The sequence below is a fragment of the Antechinus flavipes genome, chromosome 4 (assembly GCF_016432865.1).
Source record: "Antechinus flavipes isolate AdamAnt ecotype Samford, QLD, Australia chromosome 4, AdamAnt_v2, whole genome shotgun sequence".
NCBI lineage: Eukaryota > Metazoa > Chordata > Mammalia > Dasyuromorphia > Dasyuridae > Antechinus > Antechinus flavipes.
This window is the reverse complement of record NC_067401.1, coordinates 156,862,762-156,886,963: the sequence shown is the minus strand read 5'-3', so window position 1 is coordinate 156,886,963 and position 24,202 is coordinate 156,862,762. Positions and strand designations below refer to the sequence as shown.

The window sequence follows — 24,202 nt, the reverse complement described above, 5'->3', positions numbered from 1 at the left end:
GAAAAGAAGGTCCTAGATTATCAAGTTGCCATTGGGTTTTAATGCTTTAATGATATGATTTTTTAAAAAAAAATCACACCTTTTATTTATGTGTGGTATATGGTATAAGTTGTTTCTAAATCCTTTTCCTACTGAACTGTTATCCACTGTATCCAGCAGTCTGGACAATCTCTTTCTCAATGGATTTTATTCATAGATTTCTTGAATATTAGAATTCAGTATTTGTTCTTAGGTATTGTTTATCTAATTTTATGCACTGATGTGGGTAGTTTGGTGTTTACTGCTTTGTAATAGAATTGGAGATCTGGTATTTGCAAAGTCCTAAGCTAATAACTTCCTAACTCCCCAGTGACTGGTTTTTTTTTTTTTTTTTGCCTCCCTTCCCCCCCAAATGAATCTAGTTATTTTGTATATTTCTTTAAAGTATTACCTTGGCAGTTGATTGGTATTGTGTTTTTTTTTTTTTTTTTTTTTATAATAAATTTTATTTTATTTAATAATAACTTCGCATTGACAGAATCCATGCCAGGATAATTTCTACACGACATTATCCCTTGCAATCACTTATGTTTCGTTTTTTCCCCTCCCTCCCTCCTCCCCCCCCCCCCCCCCCCAGGATGGCAAGCAGTCCTATATATGCTAAACATGTTGCAGTATATCCTAGATACAATACATATTTGCAGAACCAAACAGTTCTCTTGTTGCACAGGGAGAATTGGATTCAGAAGGTAAAAATAACTCGGGAAGAAAATCAAAAATGCAAATAGTTCACATTCATTTCCCAGTATTCCTTCTTTGGGTGTAGCTGTTTCTGTCCATCATTTCTCCAATGAAACTCAGTTAAGTCTCTTTGTCAGAGAAATCCACTTCCATCAGAATACATCCTCATACAATATCGTTGTCGAAGTGTATAATGATCTCCTGGTTCTGCTCATCTCACTTAGCATCAGTCCATGTAGGTCTCTCCAAGCCTCTCTGTATTCATCCTGCTGGTCATTCCTTACAGAGCAATAATATTCCATAACATTCATATACCACAATTTGATTGGTATTGTGTTAAATGTATAGATTAATTTGAACATCATTTTTGCTATATTGCCATGGCCTAGCCTTGAAAATAACAATTTTAAAAATTATTTAGCTCTTTATTTCTGTGAAAATAACTTTGTAATTGTATTTATAAGAGAGCAAGGTGGCTCAGTGGATAGAATAGCCTGAAGTAGGGAAGATTCATATTCCTGAGTTCAAATTTGGCTTTAGATATTACTAGCTCTGTGACTCTGGCCAAGTCACTTTACCCTGTTTGCCTCAGTTTTTTTCATCTGTAAAATGAGCAGGAGAAGGAAATCACTGGCCCTCTGGTATGTTTGCCAAGAAAACCCAAATGGAGTCATGAGAAGTCAGATCCAACTGAAAAAATGACTGAACATGTTAATGATTTGGATGGATTTATTCTGCATTTTGCGTCATTCATTAAGCTGTTGGTTGTCACTCTTTTTTCTTGCTTCTCTAGGATTTTCCAAGTAAATCCCTATATATTCTCTACAAATAGAGATGATTTTGCTATCACTTTGTGATTGCCTTTTTCAATAAGCTATTTTCTTGTTCTGTAACTGCCACTTTTACTATGATGTCAAATAGTAGTTATGGCAGTAGACTTCTTAGCTTTATTCCTTAGTTCATTGGCAAAGCTTTCATTGTTTACCCATCATAAGTAATGCTAATTTTTGCTTTTTAAATTGTAATTTTTTTCAGCTGTTAAACATTTTATATATATATAATTCCTCCCCCCCCTTACTTTCTTCCTTACCACAGTGGGGGGGGGGGGAGGGCAGAGAATCTGTTTAACAAATAAGCATATTGAACAAAACAAATTTCCATATGAGGTAGGTCTAAAAGTAGGTGTTTCATTATGCACACTGTTATAGTTCTCTGTCAGAATATGGATATAATTTTTCATCACTGATCCTCTAGAATTCTGATTGATTCATCATATTAAACAGAGTTTTTAAGTCTTTCAAATTTATTTGCTTTTACAATGTTGCTACTATGTAAATTATTCTCCTGGTTTTGCTTACTTCTTTTTACATCAGTTCTAGAATTCTGATTGATTCATCATATTAAACAGAGTTTTTAAGTCTTTCAAATTTATTTGCTTTTACAATGTTGCTACTATGTAAATTATTCTCCTGGTTTTGCTTACTTCTTTTTACATCAGTTCATAAGTCTTTTAATGTTTTTCTGAAATCTCATTTTTCTTCATTTCTTACAGTACAATAATATTGCGTCATGGTCATATACAATAAATTGTTCAGCCATTTCCCAATAGATATCCTCTTAATTTTTAGTTCTTTGCTTTACAAAGAGAGCTATTATAAATGTTTTTCTACAGCTGAGGCCCTTTTCCTATTTCTTTGATCTCTTTGGAGTAAAAGCATAGTAGTGCTATTTGTGGGTTTAAAGGCATATACAAGTTTGTAACTTTGGCTGCATAGTTCCAAATTGCTTTCAAGAATAAGTATATCAATTATTTTACCAAGAGGATATTAACATGCTTGTTTTCTCATAGCTTTCCTAAAATTTGTAATTTAGCTTTTTGGGTGTGTGTGTGTGTGTGTGTGTGTGTGTGTGTGTGTATCAACTTTGCCAATCAGAAGAATTTGCAGAAATTCAGAATGACTTTAATTTGCATTTCTCCAATTATTACTGATTTTGAACATTTAAAAATTCTTGCTTATATATGGTTGAATTTTTTTCTTTGAGAATTACCTGTTTAAATCCTTCGACCATTTATCAATTGGAACACATCTTTATTCTCATAATTTTGAATCATTTTCTTATATATTTTGGAAATGCAGCCTTTATAAGAAAAATTTGCTACAAAGGATTTTCCCCTCAGAAATTTTTTCCCTAAATTTTACCTTTTGGCTATAGAAAAATATTTTTGCTCATATTAAGGAAAGAGTTTTCCTGATTCTTTGTTTTGATATATAAAATGTAAATACTATATTTTCTCAAAGCTTTTTCTGTATCTATTACATTGAATTCAATTTTTATTGTTACTAACATGATCACTTGTGCAAATATTTTCCTAATATTGAACCATTATTTAATTTTTGCTGTACATTTAAATTGAGTATAATGAATGATTTTTTGATGTGTGGCCTCTTTGATATTTCTTTTTCTCAACATGCTCCTTCTTGGGTTTGAATATCAGAATCACAATTGCTTCATAGAAGGAATTTTGTACATTTAAAAATTATTTTTATGAGCGTCCATTTCATGTAAGAGTTCAGTTTTTTTGGGGGGGAATTATAAAACTGGTTCTATCAGCTGTGAATTTTCCCCCTCTCTTCATCAATTATGAATTTTTTCCCTTTTATTTTTGACCTTACAAATTAGGCTTCTTTGCTTTACTTTTTAAAGAAAGGTCTATTTTTTTTCCTGGTTTTAAAAAAATCCTCACAACTCATTGGTTTATAAGTTCAGTTGTTGATTTCCTTCCTATTTTATTTCTTCTTTGATTTTCAGATGCACTTTTGTGCTTGTTTTGGAATTTATTTAATAGTTAACTTTTTCATTTATAGATTCATTCATTAATTATCTTTTTGTTTTGTTCCTATAAACAATACACTTTGTTGCTTTATCTTGTTCTTTGCCACACTGATGATATAGGACATCAGTATTTAGTCTCAACTAGGGCCTGTACTTTTCCTATATGAATTATAATTTCCACTTAATAATTGTCATATCTTTTTAGATTTTTTTTTTGGTAGATTAAACAATATAACTCTTAGGCTGGAATCTGAGAAGAAACCCAAAATTAACTTACCCAGAAATGTAGTTACCAACTTCCAGAACTGCAACATCAAAGAGAGAATCTTGCAAATATCCAGAAAAAAAAGCAAATTCACATATCAAGAAGCACTAGTTTTATCATTTAAAATTTTTTTTCTCCTTTGTTAGGTCAGCAATTCTGAGATAATGATTCCATAATTCCGGTTTTAAGTTCAGTTTTTAATATTTGCACAGATCTTTTTGCAGTGCTTTTAGTGTTGCTGTCTTGTTATATTTGCTCCATTTTTATTCATTACATATTTGTATGTTCCCCTTTTCTTATTTTCAGAGTCTAATGCTTTACTAATTTTTTTTTCCATGTTTGTTCTTAGCAGTTCATTCTCTTGTTTGTCTTTACAGCGAGGTCATGATTATTGCAAATGATCACATGTATTTCAATTAGTACTTTTGAAGTTATAATTGTATAGAATATGGTAACTGATTCTTATCTGATGGAAACATGCAATGCGAATTTGAATAATGCCACCATTTTATGGAATTTATCATTCATATTAATTGGTGCCTAGTGCAATTTCCATTTAAAAATTAAAAAAAAAATTCTTTTATTGAGGTTCTAAACTCTAGAGATTCTAGCACTTACTAATTCTCTTTTGGGGGTTCTAATTCTTTTTATCATACTATTTGGCTTTTTCTCTTGAGATTTTTTCCTCATTTTCTTTTGCTTTATTATATTTGTTCATTATTTTTCCCTTTTTGCTTATTCATTTCTTCACTTATTTTTATGTATTTCTTCCCCTTCCCCTGCATTTCTCTTCTTTTCAGGTTGTTATTTTTTGTCCTTTTTTTCTTCTTCTTCTTCTTTTTTTTCTGTTTTGATGTTAAAAAAAAGGATCTGGTCTAGGTTGCTAGAAGATCCAGATATATAGAAATGGGAGTTTTTACAAAATAATATTTGTTGGATTGCTTTTGTGTGAATTGTGGCAAGCTATCATCTCAACAATATCTTGACTTTTCAGAATTACTGTGGATGGGAAAAATATCCAAAAGGTATTTACAGTATGTAATGTAATGATTTTACTTGTCATCTTGCAGAATAGAATTGGAACATAGCATATGTGGAGAAATCTTTAATGTGTGTATAGAAAATACCTGGAGTGTTGCTATTGTTTTAGAACTTAAGAGAATAATTAGGAATTAGTTGGAAGTAGAACTCAAAATATTGTTTAAAGAATACTCTTGGAAAGATTTCAGGCACTACCTCCTTTTGAAGGAGTCTTTGAAAAAGATGTGTTGAATCTAGCTCTCTTGAAATTTAATGAGGTGAAATTAGATTCTAATATGAGGTTTCTATGACTATGCTTTTACTTTCTTTTTTTCTTGATAGTATTTTATTTTCCTAAATATACATAAAGCTAATTTTCAGCATTCAGTTTTGTAAGATTTTGTCTTCCAAATTATTTCTCCCATCTTCCTTTACTTTTCCCCTCCCAAAGATAGCAAGCAACCTTATGATATAGGTGTGTATAGGTGTGTGATTTTACTTTCAGGACCCAACTGAATACCTGATAATACAGCAAGTGAGGTTTGCCTTAGTGAATTTCTTATGATGGAGCATTAAAAACAGCTAGAACTTTGAGCTCCTTCCATTTAAACTTTCATCTTGATTTCCTCAATTGTAAAATTAGATCATTGTATTAACTGCTATTCTACATTGGGCTCAGTATAGGCTACCACAGTGATTCAATCTCAAGATTAGCATGTAACTAAGTGTAAAAACCAACAAAAAATTACTAACAACAAAAACTAAGAAAGAAAAAATTCCCAATGTTTAACAAGATGCTATTTTCCTTTGCCTCTATATACTCTGTAGCATTCTGCAATGGTAGATCAGACGAGGTTCTTGTCTGGTTATAAAACCTAGTAGTAGTAGGTACTCCTACAGTCTCCTGAGCATAGACTCACTATTGGCTAGGTCTTTTGCTCTTCCAGAAGAAAGTAAGCCAAACTAACATTTCATACTCTAGTCTTCCAGGCCAACCAAATCCTGAGGATAGGCTCCCTTCCTTCTTAAAGGAAAACCATTCTTACTTAAATAAAAGCCTACCACAACCACTGAGATCCATTCTTACAGAAAATGATTCTTTCTATTTCTTCCTTGATGAGGCATTCTCTATATGCACTTAGTATGTACTCCCATTTGCTTAATCTAAATTAATATGGAATGTATTCTGTTTTTCCTTTCAAGATGGGTCTTCTGGATTAAGTATATGTTGGTATTTTGGTATCTTGAGTTAAATTGTTTGAAACTCAGGGTGAGAGAAAAGTTAGCCTTTTTTAGTTTGGAAAAAGCCAGAAATAGGAATGCTTGTACCTAGGACAGTTGCACTCTCAGTTGAAGGAAAGTCTGGTCTTTCAAGAAATTCTGAGTTTCCAGGATATTGTCCATGGTTACTCTGGAGGATGAGTTTTCAGCCTCTTGTTTAGCAGTCTAAAGTCTTGTTTTTTTTTAAACAAAAAACTTTTTCCAATCATCTGTAATATTTGTACTTTTTTTCTGAGATTTTCCTAATTTATCTTGTTTATACATAGTAATTTTCATGTTGTTTCCTTTGGACTATGAGGTCCTTGAGAATAGGGACTATTTTATGTTTGTTTTTACTTTTATTTATATTCTAAGTGCTTAACAGTGCATATTAACAATTTAATAAATGTTAGTTGAGTTGATTTAGCCAATTATTCTTATTTATTACATACTGACTCTAGTTGTTTCACCTTGCAATCAGGGCTCTCAAATTTGATACCCCCTGGAAAAACCCTGTTATCTTGCTCTAATTTTGGCTCTTTAGCTTGATGTAGTGTGAAAAAACACATTTTGGAATTTAGAGGAAATGGGTTCAAATCTTACCTCTATTATTTATTACCTTTGTGATTTTGGTCAATAACGACTCTTTGGACTTCAGTTTTCTACCCTTTATATTTAAGAACTGAGTGATCTCAAAGGTCCTTCTCAGCCCTAAATTTATGATTGTATGAATGGATTAAAGAAAATCATTTTAGATTGATAATGACTTCTTCAGAAAATGCATTTTCTGCTCATCATTTATTGTTCCATACATTAACGTACACGAAGCTTCATACCTCACCAAAGTAAATTTTTTATGTTCTTTGGAAATGGCATCGGAGTTTCCTAGAAGTGAACAAAAGTTTTGCCAACCTTGCATGCATTTTTACTTCATCCAAAAATATTTCTTAACATTTCCTCAAACTACAAATGTCATAGCAGTTGTATATCTGATGCTAGAGATGATGAGTAGCCTGATATTAGCATTGATAACAGAATCTTTTTTAAAACTAATTTTATTATTTATCAGTCTTATTTATTGTTATTATTATTTTCTTTTTTGAAAGTCGACTTTTATTCTCTCAATGCCTGGCACACTGAGGTCTTTCATAATTCCCATTGTATTTCCATTCCCATTCACCAACTCAATTCCTTTGAAGTCCCTTTGAAAGACTCTTGTGTAAAACTGAGTCTCCAGAGCCCATACAAGTGAGTCCTCTTCAATTCCTTATTAAATCTGTGATCTATTCTGTGTGCTACTAGATTATCAACTGTCCATTCCTTCTTACTCCATGCAATTCTTTTCCATATCACTTAACAAAGATTTTAGAGAAGATTTATCCCATTCACTTGAGGCCTTCTGTTGGATCTTTTAAAATGTATTGTAGACTGGGACTGCTCATCTGTTAGTTTTGTCTCCTGCTCTTTGGCCATCCTTCTTCCTTTTTTTCTCCACAGGTACTTAAAGGATCTTCATGCTTTTAAAAAATTATAGTGGCTTCTTAAATCTTTAGTTGCATCTGATAGCATCTAATTTGTTCATAGGCATAAGGTGTGGATACTCAAACTTCTCTACCTTATGTACTGATCCAATGTTGCAGTAGTATTGTTTGAAACTGGCTGTTTGGTTTGTGATTTCAATAACTTGTATTTTCCAAAAAGAATCCTCTTTGAAGAGGAATAACAGTATGGAATGAAGGCTGGACAAGATGTTTCTAAATGGTAATTCCTTTATTAACTTCAATATTAGAAAGAAAGAAATGTTTCTGATGATCTCATTAATATGTTAGTTATTTTTCTTGAATAGAAAACTGTATTTGAATAGAGATGGCTTGGAAGATCCAATGATGAGTATATGAATTTTTAAAGATAACTCAAGAATTCCTACTTCCTGTGTCTTCCAGGAAACAGACAGGGATTGTCTAAATATTTCTTAGAGATACTTGAAGATGTTTGTGGTTGAGCTAAAAGACAACAAATACTGGGAATATGAAAAGTGTATGTCATTGATTAGCAGGTCTATTCTACCCCCCTCCTCCCCAAATTGATACACACTGTGTATTGTATTTCTAGTCATGGAGAACTCAAGTGTGAGTATAGGCAGTGGGAAGAGGATCTTGTCCTTTGGTGATCCATTATGGCATATGCTTCCTTTTTATTTTGTGAAATAAATTTTGCTGTGATACATCATAAAATATGACATCATAGGGCTGATATACACAGTACATTTATATCTAATGCATCTCCTTGATAGCTCTTAGCTAATTAATACCAATCACTGCTAAGTTGGTAGGTTGATAGGTATTTGTGAGACACACAAGTAGCATTTGCAATACAATGCTAAAGGAACACCAAGCCTATGTTTCAAAATTGGGGATCTGTTGTATTTCACTGCTAAGATCTGATTTTTATGAGCTTGAATGAGTTAAATGTTATTTTATGTTTGTAAGGGTAGGGATCATTTAGCATTTATACTTTTGTTAATTACTTTTATAATTTTTTTCTACAAATGTAAATCCAAACCTGCTTTTCCAAATTTGTTTTTAACATTTGACTTGTGAACAACTTAAATTTTTTCTTTTAGGACTATCAATTTTTAAAATAGACTCTGTAATATTCTCTGATTTAGTTTTCTTGGGGTCTCTGGGAGCAGCCTTCTTTTTTTAATCACACACCAGTAGCCAGGGGTTAAAAGTTAAAGTCCAAATCCTTTATTATCTCTTTCAAAGTCTTGTCTTCTTTTCTGGGACCTGGTTATAGTTCATATTCTTTATTATCTCCTTCCTGGAGGTGGACAACTTTCTGGAGAGCCTTTTAGACTGGCCTTGGTCTCAATGGAGAAATGCAAGAGGAGAGCCTGCCACTGATGGCCTGACTAAAGATCAAATGAATGTCTGTTCTTGGTTCTGAGAGTTTGAGCTCCTGCCTGTCTTCTTTGCCCTCTGAAAGCTTCTCCTCTGTGGCTCTTAGTCCCTGCTTATATGCTCCACACTGAGTATAAACCAATTATTGTATCACTAGGAAACCATTATTTGTTGTAAGATTAAATCAATCATACCGAATCATGCTAAACTAGATAACCATTGTCTCTTTCAATTCCAATGACTTAGTATTTTGTAAGAATCCTTTCTTTCAAGTTCAGAGTTGTGGCCCATAACAAGACTTCTTGCAAGTCGTGGTCTTCTAGATGGTAATTTCAAGAATTGTATCTGGGGCATATTGGCTAATGAAGAAATAAAGAAACCCAAATATGGGAAATTTTGCCAACAGAACAACAAATGAGATTTCTCCTATTGGTAATATGGGCGGGGGTTCCCTTTTCTGCATAAAACAACATGTCTGGAATCAAGAAGATTCAGACACATAGTAGCTGTGTGATCCTGGACAAGTTACTTAATCCTGTTTGCCTAGATTTCCTCATGTATAAAATGAGCTAGAAAAGGAAATAATAAACTGCTCCTGTATCTATGCCACAAAACCTCAAATAAAATCATCAGGAGTCAGATATGACTGAAGAAAAGCAATATTAGGCCTAATGCATGGAGATAATACTAATAGAAATCAGAATCTAAAGCTGCTAAAAAGAAAAAAAAACAGACCACTTTTCTACTTTTTAAAGTCTCTTGTGATATTAGAGAATTACTTGGAGAATTACTAAACGTAAATCCAGTCCTAACACATCAGAGGTACTTTGATACTACCCATCTTATACTGATGTTTTAGGGTAGTGTATGGGAAGTCTCCACAGGTGCATATGCTTTCTAACAGTAAGTGAATGGTGCCAAATGAAATCAATCATCTTCTTCATCTTGATAGTCAGTGAGTAGAAACAAGGCATATTTATTTTGTTTCTGATAAATGCATGGTTACAAAGGCACAATATGTTTTTATTCTGCGGATGCACCAAATAGTCCTCCTTGGAATCAGTCAGGGTGAGTTCAAATAAGCAGAAATCCTCTGGTCAGCACAAACACCAAACTGGCAATTCTTAAGGCAGCAGGAAGCCGTTTTTTAGTGTCAGCTACGGTCAGGAGCATGTGTTGTGGCATTTGGAAGAGGAATTAGAGCAGTTAACTAATTGCACGCTTGGAAATGGCAAGCCACTTGAAAACTCAAAAGTCTGAATCAATCCCAACAAGAAATTGATGTAGCTTTGAACTTGACAGTTGTTATTTTATATTGAATTTCAAGTGCTTCCCATTAAAGATGGAAAGTTTGCTTCTTATCCCCCTAACCTTATCATGAGTACTTTGCTATTCTTAGTCTAGATTTTGAAGTCTTATAAATTTAAAAGATAAAGGATGGACTATTTTAACATGCTAAACGATGTTAACTTGCTATATTAGTATTTTCCATATTAGTAAGGCTATGTAACACTTACAGTAAAACTGAATTTGCTAATGACGGGATAGGAGACAGAAAATATCCAGTTGGCCAACATCTTCTGTTTCCTAAAATTCAAGCATTCTTTTTTCATTTCTGTTATAGTTCATGTAGTTCATATAGTTCATGATGACACTTCTTATAGAGTCACTTATTGGATACTTTCCACAACATATTAATTTCAAGGCCTGTTTAAATTTCATATGGGAATTTTCCCATAAACTAGCTTCTCAGGAAGTAAGTAGATACTTAAAAAAAAATTCCCTCCACTAAAGGAAAATCATTAAGTTCTCCTAGTAAGCCAAAAGAGAAAGTTGCTTATTTTTGCATTGTAGCTATGTAACAAAACACATGAAGTCAAACAGGACTTCTTTGTTGGGAAGACACCATATTATGGTACTTTTTGAGAAATATGGTTTGCCTGGTTTGGAGTTTTAACTTATGAATAAGTTTTTGTCACTTAAAAGAATCAAAGCAGTCTGATTTCGTGAATTGATACTGGGTGAAGTAAGCAGAACCAAGAGAACATTGCAGAAAATTTACCATGCAGAAAAGTCAATAGAAAAGTCTTAATTAGGAAAATTCCACACACATGGGAAAGGTTTGTAAACATTTAATGTAAATAGAAACCTCATAAAATTCTTAATTGAATTTTGAATGCAGCCTTCATATTTGTGATTGTATTTTTCTTCATTGACTTGGGTTCCCTCTTCCCAGCCTGTCAAGTGTAAATAATATACTTAGTGATGCCTAAGTTTATATAGAACATTAGTCAGCAAAATTTAGATTACTAAAATATTAGCTGATTTGATCATAGCTATAACATACATAATTAGAACAATGAATCTGAAATCAAAGTATTTCTCTGAACCTCTTCCTCTGTATGACAGCAGAAACCTGGTTTTTGAAGGAGAATACTGATCTTGAAGTGGGAATGGGGGCATGGTGATAATAGAGGAAGAGGAAGAGGAAAGGGAGGAGGACAAAAATGAAGAGAAAAAGGAGGAAGAGGAGGATTACTCAGACAACAATAAAACTGGCCAGAAAAAACTTTTGGTTGCTACATATATGACCGAGGGCAAGATATTTCATATTTCCAAGCCTCAGTTTCTTTTGAAATATGAAGCAGAGTGGGTGGGTAGACTAAATAATTTCTAATATCTCTTCCTACTCTAGATTCAGTGATCTATGCTATCAGTTTTGGGGCCAGATTTAAACTCACAGTTTCCATTGATTATTCAGTGTTCTAATTAATTCATTTTTGAGCCTCTTAGAGGCCTTTTTAAAGGTTAAATATGTGTAATTCTTTTAAACATATCATATTTGTCATGTGCAAGAAAAATCAGATCAAGGAGAAAAAAACATGAGAAAGAAAAAAAGAAACAAACAAAAGTGAAAATATTATATGCTTCAATCCACAATTAGTTTCTATAACTCTCTCTCTCTCTGGATGTGAATGGAATTTTCCATCCTGAGCCCATTGAATTGTCTTGAATCACTGCAGTGTTGAGAAGTGCCAAGTCAAGTTGATCATCATATAATCTTGTTGTTACTGTGTACAATGTTCTCTTGATTCTGCTTACCTCACTCAGTTTCAGTTCATGAAATCAGACTGCTTTGAATTCTTTTAAGTGACGAAAACTTGTTCATAATACTTCTTCCTCACTTTTGGTGTTAGCAGACTATTTAGATGGTAGAGGGATCATATTCAGCTTTTAAATGTCTTGCTTCTGTCAAGACATGTATTGATTATAATTAAAGTTCAATTACATTCTAGTTCTTCTGGCTTTAGTTTAAAAAAGCTGTTTTCAATCCATACAATATATGCTTTTGAGAGTAGGGAAAATGGCGTTACTAATGACTCCTCTGCAGATTGGATTATGTTGCTTTCTTGTTTCTGCCCAGTAACTCAAACTTTTGTATCTAAATAGTTTTCTTTATTTTTTCTTCCTCATTAGAATGTGAACTTCTATGCAGATTCATTTTCGCCTTTTTCTTTGTTTCCCCAGAGCATAGCATTGTGCCTAATACATAAAAGTTTCTTAATGAATGTTTTCTGTCTGACTAACTTGAGTGACAATATATGTCCCTTCAAAAATTTTTGTTTTTTATATTGTTCTATATAATCCTAAAACCAAGTTTTGCTAAATGTATTTAGTTTAAACAAAAAAAATTGAGTTGGAATGGAAGTCAGGGAACTTCTAGTCTAACCCTTACATGGACAAAATTTTTTTTTTCTACATTATATTGTTTGAAAGCATCCAGTGATGGGGAACCTCTCAAGGCAGCTTCTAACTTTTGGATAGTGCTAATTGTTTCTAATAATTCTAATTAAAAATTCTAATAATAATAAAAATAAGTTTATTATTAAGCATGGGTCTGTTTTTTCTTTATTTTCTTTTTCTTTCTTTCTTTCTTTCTTTTTTTTTTTTTTTTAACAATGTCTACTTATTGTACCTGGTTTTGTCCCATGAACAAATCTAATTTCTCTTCCATATGAATTTTTTCTTTTACAGGATATTCATTACTAGTTCTTTTAGATGATTTTTTATGTCATGGTCTCAGTTCCTTTACTATCCCATTCATACTCTTCTGGATATGTTCAATCTTGTCAAATTCTTCCTAAAATATGGTACCCAGAACTGAACACAAGGCTGCAGATATGGTCTGACTAGGACCAATATAGTATAGTAGAACAATCATTGCCCTCATTTTGAACACTGTGGCTCAAAGTACAGTTTGCTTTTTTATCTCTGATATTACAATATGGACTGATTGGGTTTATAACTCTTTCATTAACTACCCTTTTCCACTTTTTTGTAGGACTCACTATTATGAACTGAGTAATAGATAGACATGACTATGCTTGTTACAACTAGTGCATGCCTATTCAGAATAATAATAACTATTATTGACTGAATATACTTTTTACCTTGGTGATTAATCTGCCTTACATAAATTCCATTACCTTGAAAATTTTATGACTTAAATTTGCTTATAACTCAGATGGACTATATTAATGATATGCAAAAAGGAAGCATTTCTAGGGAACCAGGAGAAAGCAGAAGTAAAAATGAACAGACTAGTTTAGATATAATGATCCCAGAGAATTAAAATTGTTCCATAGCAAATATAATCTTAAGATCTCATTGCCAAACCCTAGTTATTACAGAAAGTTGTGGGTGGTAGATTGAAAGTAGATATATTTTGATTTATAATAACTTTACATTTGAAAGACAAACTTTAATGTCATAGGTATGGCATCTCCAAGGAAAGTATATGCATTTTCTTTCCATGAACTCATGTCCACTGTTGATTTAAAGCTTGATTTAGAAGTGGAGTAGAAGAAGCAAGGGAACATTGGAAACCTATGTTTTCAATATTGTTTTTCAAGTTGGTTATGTTTAGTCTTCTGCAGGTTCTGAAATCCTAGTCTAGTGAAAATGCAGATGGTTTCTTGATTTTAATGTGTTTAATTCTTCCCCTTTCTTAAGCTTGAAGAAGAATTCCAAAGAACGGCCAACGTACGCAGAACTTATGGTGAGTATTGTTAGTAGTATAAACATATTTGAACTAACATCTATTGAAGGTTAAATGACTCAGATATAAATTATAACCAAGCAATATTATAAAATATTATAAAAATGGTGACTTCACCAAGACATGAATGCCAGCGATTGATTTTTTTTTTTTTTTTTATGAAGAGTTCAGAAGACTGTATTTTATTTCTAGTCTGAGTATTGTCTCTTGTGTAATCTTGGCAAAGATCCCTTAACTACCATTCCTGACTACTTTTATGGGAAACTAACAGGATTATATAGCATACTGTTATATTTGTAAAGTGCTTTGAGATCTCTGATATTATTAGATTTAAAAGGTTCTAAGGATCCCATATTACTACTATAAAAGAAATTTTAATTTCTTGAAAAAGTAATAGAAGAAATAGGTATGGGTATGGTTTGGTTGTTTTGGATATTAGTCAGTTTTATTAAAAGAACCCTTTTTTTTTGGTTTAAATTTCTGAACGAGATTTATTTCTTCCTTGGTTAGGAATATAATTCCTCTCCTAGAATACTGCTAGCCTAAAACAAATTTGGTGAAAATTCATTAGATTCTTATTTAGTGACAATTTGTGATTTACCTTTTGCACTAAGATATAAAAAAGGATTTTTTTTCAGGAATTAATAGTATAAATAAAATTTTATTGCAAATACTTAAGCTTACCCAAGAAATCAGACTTTTATAGCATTTTATAGCATTATTTTGCATTATAGCATTTATATGCACACTCATATTTTAATTACAAAGAAACCAGGACCTATCCTTTATAATATTTGGCAGTCAATAGCTTTTGTTACTGTATACATTAAATGATAATAAAAATTCATTTCTTTAAACCATATTCTGTATTCAGAATGTACACTAATTTTGGCATGATTTTCTTGGAATTTTTCCATTAGGCTTTGCTATTTAGATAGGATTAAAAAAAACTTGATACACACACACACATATACATATATATAATTAGGGACATTGGCTATATATATATATATATATATATATATATATATATATTATTATTATTATTAAGAAATGAGATTTTTCCATCTTTGCTCATTCTCCCCACATTGAAACCTCTACACTAATGATATTGTTCTTGGAGTCCTTTAACCAAATGAAAAATAAGGTTACTTGATGAAAAAAAAGGTGTAGATAATAATAATGATGATAGCTTATTTTTATATAGTATTTCTTATAAAGTAGGCAGCTAGTTGTTACAGTGGTTAGTATGCTGGGCCTGAAGTCAGGAAGACTTGAGTATAATTTTGGTCTCAAACATTTATTATTGTGTGAACTTGGGCAAGTCTGTTAACCCTGTTTGCCTCAGTTTCCTCATTTGTAATATGAGGAGATGTGAAACCATTCCAGCATCTTTGCCAAGAAAACCTCAAATAGGGTCATGAAGAGTTGGACCTAAATAAAATTACTGAACAACAAAATCTTACAAAGAACTTTCTTTGCAATAGCCCTGTAAGGAAAATAGTGACAGTATCATTATCCTTATTTTACATTTGAAGGAACTGAGTCTCAAAGAGCTTAGTGTGACTAAGGTTGCATAACTAGGAAGTGGGCCAACTGAAATTTGAACTTAATCTCCTCATTCTAGATCCAAGAAAATGATGAGGAGATGTTTGAGACTGGCAAGAAATCATGGAACACCTTTCAGTTTCTCTGATTTAAGCTTAAGATTTAAATTCTGGCCAAAGATCCAACTATGTTGTATCAACTAAATTGTATTCACTTCAGTTGGATGACCCCAAAAGAAAGGAAAGAAGAATTCTTGGTAGCTTTGTGACCTGAGAAGGGATAAATGGTCTTATTCTAGCCCTGAATGACCTTAACTTTTCTCTTTAAGTTCCTTCATCATCTATTCATTTTTTCCTGGCTCTGAAGGTAGTCTGGGCCCTTGTTTCTTCAGTGTTTTAGTCTGTACAGAATTTTTGCCATCCCCATTAATGAGGTAGCTCCCAAAGCTTCAGAACTCTGAGAGCAGTTTTACATTGGGACTGAGGGCTTGTGATATGGTCCAAGAGACAGAGTGATTCTTGAAAATTTTCGTTCTGAATGTGGCCTTCTTTTCTTACTCCATTTATGAGCAATTTGATTAGTTGGTTTGTAAGGCCCTGTTATTCTTTCTATCCCACTTTAAGTATCCAAAAAAGTTTCAATTTAACAAGTATTTAAGTGTCAAATAGGTGTGAGACTTTTGCTAGGATTTAATGCTGATTAAAAATTAATTTTGACACTAGAAGTGTCTTGGGGTGTTATTTTGGACTCTGAAATGCAATTTGAATATGTTTTTACTTTGACACCAGTTGTCAGGCAGAAAGGTCCAGTTTATTCACATGTGTCTGTGTGTACTTAAAAAGCAATGCATTTTCCTTCCAAGTGGCCTCTTATCATAAAGGTTCACTGGAGCACATTTGAGGAAAGATGTTTGGTTCCAACTTAATACCCACTGGCAGCTGTGTTCATTTCTATTAAGCTACCTTTCCAGAATATCTTAACACTGTGGTATTTTATGGCTGACATATTAATGTTGTGAGGTCTTGTGGGTTTTTTTTCTTATTCTTCTTATGGCTTTAGACTTTGCGGTACTGGAATGGACTTCTCTTTTAAGACCATAACTGCTCCCTGTTTTCCTGTGGAGTTGAGGTTTTTAATGGAAAATCTGAGTCCGAACTCCCTGTCTCTAACATTGGGAAAACAGATGCTGAGACACTATTGTTCAAGTTAGAAGACTAGATGGGCTGAGAGGGTAGAATCTCTTTGAGATGAAATAGAGCATGAACAGAAAGCACTACTAACAGTTTGTCAGTCCCATCGGATGTGAGGAAAATGGGGTACTGAGTTGGTTTGTTTTTGACTTCTAGAAGACTTCAAATTCTTTCCTTCTTCCCTTGGACTGAGCTCAAAAATTAACAAATAGGTCATGCTTCCTATGAACCCCAAGATAAATTATCTACCCTTTCAAATTATTACTAGTTGGTATGATTCAGTAGGATTTACCTTTAGGGATAATGGTCAGTAGTGATGGGTATTTTGGCTATGTCTAACTCAGGACAATTAAAGACAATATACAATTGTCAAGTTTAAAAAGAATACCCATTCAAATAAAACGCTATTCTTTTCTGCCTCTGAACTTACTACCAGAATCAAGGCTACATCAGAAAGATATGGTAGGATAGTAGATATGCCATTAATCACCAGCTCACCATAAGCTAGTTGTGTTATACTTAGAAAGCCCTTTAGAGGGGCAGGGAAGTCACATCAGTTATTTATGCCTCAGTCCTCTGCCAACTGAATCCCCAAAATGGCTCCCTAAATGGAAAACTAGTTTATCTCATACAAAATAGATGGTGTTCTTATCCTATCTCACCCTTTTGTAGTAAGATCCAAAATTTTTAGATGTTACCATTAAAATGGTCTTAAAAGAAGTTGGACTTCATAAACAGCACTGGTAGAGCTTAATATAAATAATAAAAATGTAAAACAATACAATCTTCTAAAAAGTAAATTTCATACAGTAAAGCATGCCAAACATAGTTCAGCATAAGCTTACTGATGTAAGAATAACTATTATGACCAATAGCAATACCAGGAATATGAGCTCCAAGTGATTATACTTCCAACATAATCTTCAATCACCTACCATAAGTACATTAGCAAAGTATGTAAAAGGTTTTGAGTTTTTTACATGTTCTCTAAGTTCATATTTGAAATTTCTCCCACTGAACCACCCACTGAAGGTCCATGTCCCATCAATCAAAATCTTTTTCCTGAAACTCCAGCAAAAGGGGATGATATTAAATTTGGGGCCCTTTGGATGTCTTCCTTTTTCTGTCCAGGTTAAATGAAGATTTTCCTCATCTTTTTAGGGACTCAAGATTACCACCTAGTTAGCTAAAAGACCTCCTTTCTTCTAGGCAAATTCTTGCCTCCTAAGGGTATAAAAAGACAATTTCATTTCCTTTATGTCACTAAATAGTTAAATTGTTGTTCAGTCTTGTCTGATTCTTTGTGATCCCATGGATCATAAATGCAATACTGATTATGGGATTTTCTTCACAAATATACTAAAGTGGTTTGCTATCTACTTTTGAAGGCAAATAGAGTTTGTGACTTATTCAGGGTCACATAGCTAGTAAATGTCTAAAGCCAGATTTGAATTCATTTCTTCCTGATTCCAAGATCCCACTTCTACAGGCTGATTATCTATTATCTTCTTGTCTACCCTATGTTTCGAAGACCATACTTCAAGTTCCTCCAGTAAAAGATCGTATTCTGTCCACCTAATGTGCAGTGGGCACAGTGCTTTCTCCTTAAGCTCCTGTTTGTGTGCACAGTGTAAGTTGTTTTCTCAAACTGCATCAATATCCTAATCAGACTTCACTAGTTGATCTAACTAAACCTTGTATAATGCTGTCAGGAGAGACGGATAGATAAAGGATGATGACATTCAAGTGGGATACTACTCAAAAGTCAGGTTCTCATTGTATCTAAAAGCAGCTAGATCATAAGAAATTTGATGTCCTTGTTAGGGAGCACAAACTCAGTTTATCAAACCCAGAAAAAATTTTCATCCTTTCTCTTTAGCGTCCCCTGTCAGGGAATCAGCTGTAGAGATAATTCATTTTTGTGTATTCATATCTAAAGAACTCCCCATTTCATCCCCTAATCAAAATGAAAACATATTAGTGCTAAGTTATAATGGCATTTTCACAGGGCAGTAGGAGTTCCTTGAAGACCTCATTAGTGTCAATTCCCCATAGATTGTGCTTTTTCTGCTTTATGAAGAAGAGAAACCAAATCTCTAATTCAAGTCCAAATCCTCTGAGCCAACCAAATCTTAGGAATGGCCTCTCTTCTCCATTAAAGGGAAACCAGCTCAATCCACACAAAATAAGTGGTGTATTATAGTGATTAGTGCTGACAAGCTACCACTGGGGTGTGTGTGTGTGTGTGTGTGTGTGTGTGTGTGTGTGTGTGTCTGTGTATGTGTTTAGTATATGATTGGCAAGGTTGGATGTGGATGTATAGTTGTGTTATAGTACCTTAATTTAGAGGTTGTACTCAATGGTTTTGGTGGTGGGTGGATGGAAGAAGGTAGGCTGTATAGGTGTTGGATATCTTATTGCAGTAAAATATCCCATATTCATGATGGCATACTTTCATATTATACTAGGTCTGTTGCATCCTTTGTACTCTAGGGCCTCCTAAATGGTGAATGAGAATCTTATTCATCTTGTTTTTAGCACTCCATTTCTCAAAGTCTTAATTCTAAACCATGAACTGGTGACTTTCAGAATGCATTGTTGGTCTTTTATTCTTAGCCCATTACTAGAAGGAGAAATGGGTTCCTTCCCAATCTTTTATAGCCTCAAATTCCACACAGGAGGACAACTCATACTTTCTATTTTGACAGTGACTGCTCAGGACACTGACTTCCTTGGTTTCTCCCTCCCTTTGTGGTTCCTACAACACTTTTCTAGCTTGCAAATTAAAAAAAAAGGTAGGGAGGAAAACATACCCAGACTTATTTTGGAAGAATGACTTTAAGGCAATTTGTTGGATTTTATGCCCAGACCTCCTGAACAAAGAGCCAGGGTAGGAACTGGAAGATGTAGATTTGTTTCAGGAAACAACTTTCATTTGTCCCCTCATCTTAAGTACTTTGAGAAAATTTCTTAAGTGTTCAGGAAATGTGGGGAATCCCCTGCCACTCAATAATAATAAAAATGATTGTAAATAACTTGGTCAATGCAAATTGAGATATGAGCACTTTGTAATTCAGAGATTGGTACTGTATGTCATCCCTGAGGACCAATCAGGTGGGTTAGAACCCAAGAACCAACCAACTCTGCTCCTTCTCAACTTCATGAAAGAATGACTTCTGTTGATGATATATAGGGATTTCCAGGCTCAGAGCCAACTGTTAACACAGACTAATGTCATTCCCCTTTGGTTTGCAGACTAACAATCCCTAAGAAGAATGACTTGAAAGCAAAGCTGTTGGGGGATCACTGGGGGAATATTTATCTGTTCTGAGTCTTTTTGGTTTTGTTTTTTTCTTGATCTGATCTTTGAACTATTTCTAAAATCTTCCTTGGGGAGGCTTTGGGTTCCCTACAAAGTGACTCACTTTATACTTTGCTGTCAGGTTTAAAATAAATATAGCGGGGGAAAAAAACATCCCACCAGATTATATGGAAGTTGAAAACTGAAAGCTCAAAAATAAGGGAAATATGAAGTGACTCAGCTATGTAATAAAGTAAAAGGATAACATTTTTAGTTTCTCAAATTGTTATTTAGAACAATATTAGCAGACATCCAGGACAGAGGATAGTGGAGATTAAAAGTGTTTTTGTTATACCTGAAGAATAATGGATTCTGTTAAAGAGCCATTTCATTTGGAATGGGATAGGAATATGTTTCTTTTATACAGAGATTCAATACTCACACTTTGAAAGCAGTGCACTTACCAGGAATGTAACTGAGGAATCAGAGAATTTTATCATTCGTGTACATGAAAAAAATCTTTAATTTTTTTTCCCAGAACTGTTATGAGGAAGGGGAAATGTTTTTTCTAAGTTTTGTTCATTTGACATATGAAATGCCTGAATATTTGCTTTTTCCTTTTCATCCTCTGACCTCTAAAGTTGTTTTAATCCCAAAGATACTCAGTATATAGGCAATATATCTTTCTTCCTAGAAGGAACAGTTCTTTTCAGGCATGAGCATAAATAATGACTATTGATGAGATTTGATTAGTACTTTTACATTTCTATAAAGTCAAATGCTTTACCAATTCCAAGACATCTTACATTGCCTCGCTGTTATGTATTAAGAGAAGCTTTGTAAATTTAATTATTTATTAAATCAGAAGCTTTATATATTTAAAAATTTATTCAATCTGCCCTCTTACCTTTTCCCTGAGGAGGTCTAAAGGGAAAGGAATGAAAAAGGAAATATTTATTAAACTCTTGTTACTTTATGTGCCAGGCATCATGCTAAGTGCTTTAGAAATATTTTCTCATTTGAGCTTCACATCTGAGTTACTATGTGACCCTGGACATGTCACTTAAGCTCTGCCTACCTCAGTTTCTTTATCTGTAAAAGAAAAGTAACAATAGCACTTACTTCCAAGGAAAGTTATGAGTAGAAAATGAAATTACATTTGTAAAATGCTTTGGAAGTCTTAAAGTGCTATATACCTGCTAGGTAGTATTAATACTAAGTTATTATTACTTATGAATGGCTACTATATTTTGGGAACTGTTTGGTGAGGGCAGAAATCTTAATATAGCTCTAATGGGCTCACCTAATCAGCTTTCTAAACAAATCTACATTTTTTGTTAATCTGCTATGTAAGTGGCTAATAGTGATGTTATATATTTCTGTTTTCTCCCCAGCAACATCAGTTTTTCACTCTGCATGAATCCAAAGCAACAGATGCAGCATCTTTTGTAAAACTGATTCTTGGAGACTAAAAACCATTGGACTCAATCACTTGGCCCTCCTGTGGATTGGTGGGTTTAGGGGATGGAGCTTCTTCACTAAAGCATCAATAGAAACTTGGCATTCAGATGATGCTGACGCTTATTTTTTTAACCCTGCCTCTCAAAAGGTTGTTTGTTTATTTTGTTGTTGTTGTTGTTTATTTTTTTTCCCAAAGGGGTCTTGGAATCCATAGTGTATAGAATGAACTGTTTAGTCAGATGAAATATAATAAGGCTCAGACTTTACAACTTTGAACAGGCGATTAAATATTTAATGACATGTCACAAGACTCCTTAACCTTTTCAGCCTTTTCCTGTTCCTCTCCAAGGAGAATACATTTGTCTGGGTTAATAGGTGCTATGGTAGTTATGAAGTCCTATATAGATTATATTTTGTTCTTCCTATTGTTTTAGTATTTATGCTTGATTTGAATAGATTTTGTTTTATATGAGGGAGACCTTATGAAAGAGGAGGCTGTGATGTCAATATTCATAAGGCTTTACAAGGAAAAAAGTAAAGAACTTTTGGGCTCTAAAAGGAACAATTTAATATGCATCCTTAAGAACTTCAATTAACAACATTTTCTTCCCAAGAGCCTATTCCAACTGCTGCTGCTGCTGCTACCATCTTCCCAAATACCTTATCCAATACTGGGTGTTCATTAACTATTCTGTGTGATGTGGTAAAGTATCCCAGTACTACTTTGTCTAGTTTTGGAAGAAGTAAAATCAATTTATCGTGGCTCAAAGTGGAGACATAGCTTGCTTCTCATGGCATTTATGACACTTTTAACTTGAGTGTGATATATATCTACCCTCCTACAGAAGGAGGGCATATGTGTATGTGTGTGTATGTGTGTGTATATTTGTTTTTGGTAGGCAGTGAGCCTTGCCAAGTATCTTCTATTTATATTATTCTGTGTTCAGTAAGAATGATTGCTTATCAGTGTTGTCTTGGGAGCTGGAGAGGGATGTTATATATCCAACCAATCAGGGAACTGGTGCCTTCTTCTGGTTCTATCTGTTCTGAAATGTGTAGGCCACAAATGTTATTTCTTTGTCATTGTGGCTAATGGAGTGTTTATTATTCTTCTCAACCTCTGCTCAAATGAAGGAATCTCACCTTTAATTATTTATCTTCTAAGTAGAAGGGCTCTATCAGGAAAAATTTTGGGATAGGTTGTTGTTCCTTGAATAAGATGAGGAGAATCAGGGAGAGAAGTTAGTACTGTCATGCTGACTCCAAGTTTTTGTAGCCTGCAAACAGGATGAAGCCTCCCACTGATAATACACAGTCACTGGACACAGGAAAGTTCCATTGGAACTCTCAGGAGGGTACACTATCTGATTCTTTCCTGTGGCTGCCTCTGGATCTAAGTTCTGTAATGATGGACTCTGGGTGATCATAAAACCAAGGAGTGCCAAAGCTTCCAAATAATTTTTGGATCTACTATAACATTGGAACTCCTTTTGGATTGGAAAGAATTCTTACCCAAAGCATCCTCCTAAAGTATGAGGACATCTGAAGTATGAAGAGGGTTGATCACAATTTCTCACAATGTGGGTCATCACCTAAACACTAGGAAGCAATGATTTGCTCTACTATGCATTTGGAAATGGAAGTACAACCAAATCTTTTTTTGTTTTTATTGCCACTGTTTCTTTGGTCTCCTTCACTGTTACCTTTTAAGTGCATTAGTGCTTGATGCATGCAAATGCCATGCTTCTTTGTGTCTACTTCACATGAAAGAGTATCTCTATTTCCTACTATTCTTATTGCATCTGTACTGAAATTGTCACCAATATACTTGTCCAGCTTTGGAAAAGGAGGATTGAGCCAATGGACATATAAATGTGCTTTTTTTCATCTTGCTCTGTCTCCCCAAATTGAGAAGTTATTTCTGTGATAGCCTGAGAAGATGTAAGGAGAAAAAAGCCAAAAAATTACAATACACTCAGATTTGCATGTTTTTATTTAGACAGAGGTCTTTTTATTCTGCTTAATTTAAAACAAAGCTATCAATGTTTATGATTTTTGAATAGCCTTAAATGGTTCTGTAAGTAGGGGTAAATGTCTTCTTATAGAAGAGAAGGCTAAAGTATATGCTCAGAAAAGAAAAGCTTGTTTATGTTTATTATAGTGTGTACTATTTCTATTTATGTGAAAATATGAACTATGCGGGAGAAAACAGCAAGAGGGCATGTTTGGGTTGCATCTTTAAATAAAGTATGAAGATTTTCTTTTTCAAAATAAACCAAAAAATCTACCCAGAGTTAACCAGAAAAGGCTTGGCTCAGGCCTTTTCTCTGTAATTCTGGCTTTACGCACACATATATGTGCATGCATATGTAGGTATATGTACATGTGTACATATATACTTATTTGTGTGCAATATACACAGGTACATGTAGAGTCCCATATATATAAGCACTTGATTTATGAATAATCCATCCATACAAATGAACCACAGGAGAATCTATGAGTGGAGGCTTTGCCCTATGAAGCCAACCTCCTGTCCCTCTGCATTTAAAACATTTGAGAACATTGACATATTAGACAACAAATATTGATTTACAGAATCTTAAAATTGGAAGGGATCTTAGAGGCCATTGAGTCTAC

General features: G+C 33.6%; 1 protein-coding gene across 1 annotated transcript in view; it reads left to right on the top strand.

Annotated features, from left to right (window-relative positions):
• MAP2K6 (mitogen-activated protein kinase kinase 6) overlaps nt 1–23,560 on the top strand; it is a 126,359-nt gene extending 102,799 nt beyond the window's left edge. Inside the window, exons 11-12 of the mRNA XM_051995220.1 lie at nt 14,017–14,062; nt 21,496–23,560. Coding sequence (XP_051851180.1) covers nt 14,017–14,062; nt 21,496–21,573 — 124 coding nt within the window. The 3' untranslated portion in view covers nt 21,574–23,560. The remainder of the gene's footprint in view (nt 1–14,016; nt 14,063–21,495) is intronic.
• The last annotated feature ends 642 nt before the right edge of the window (nt 23,561–24,202 follow it).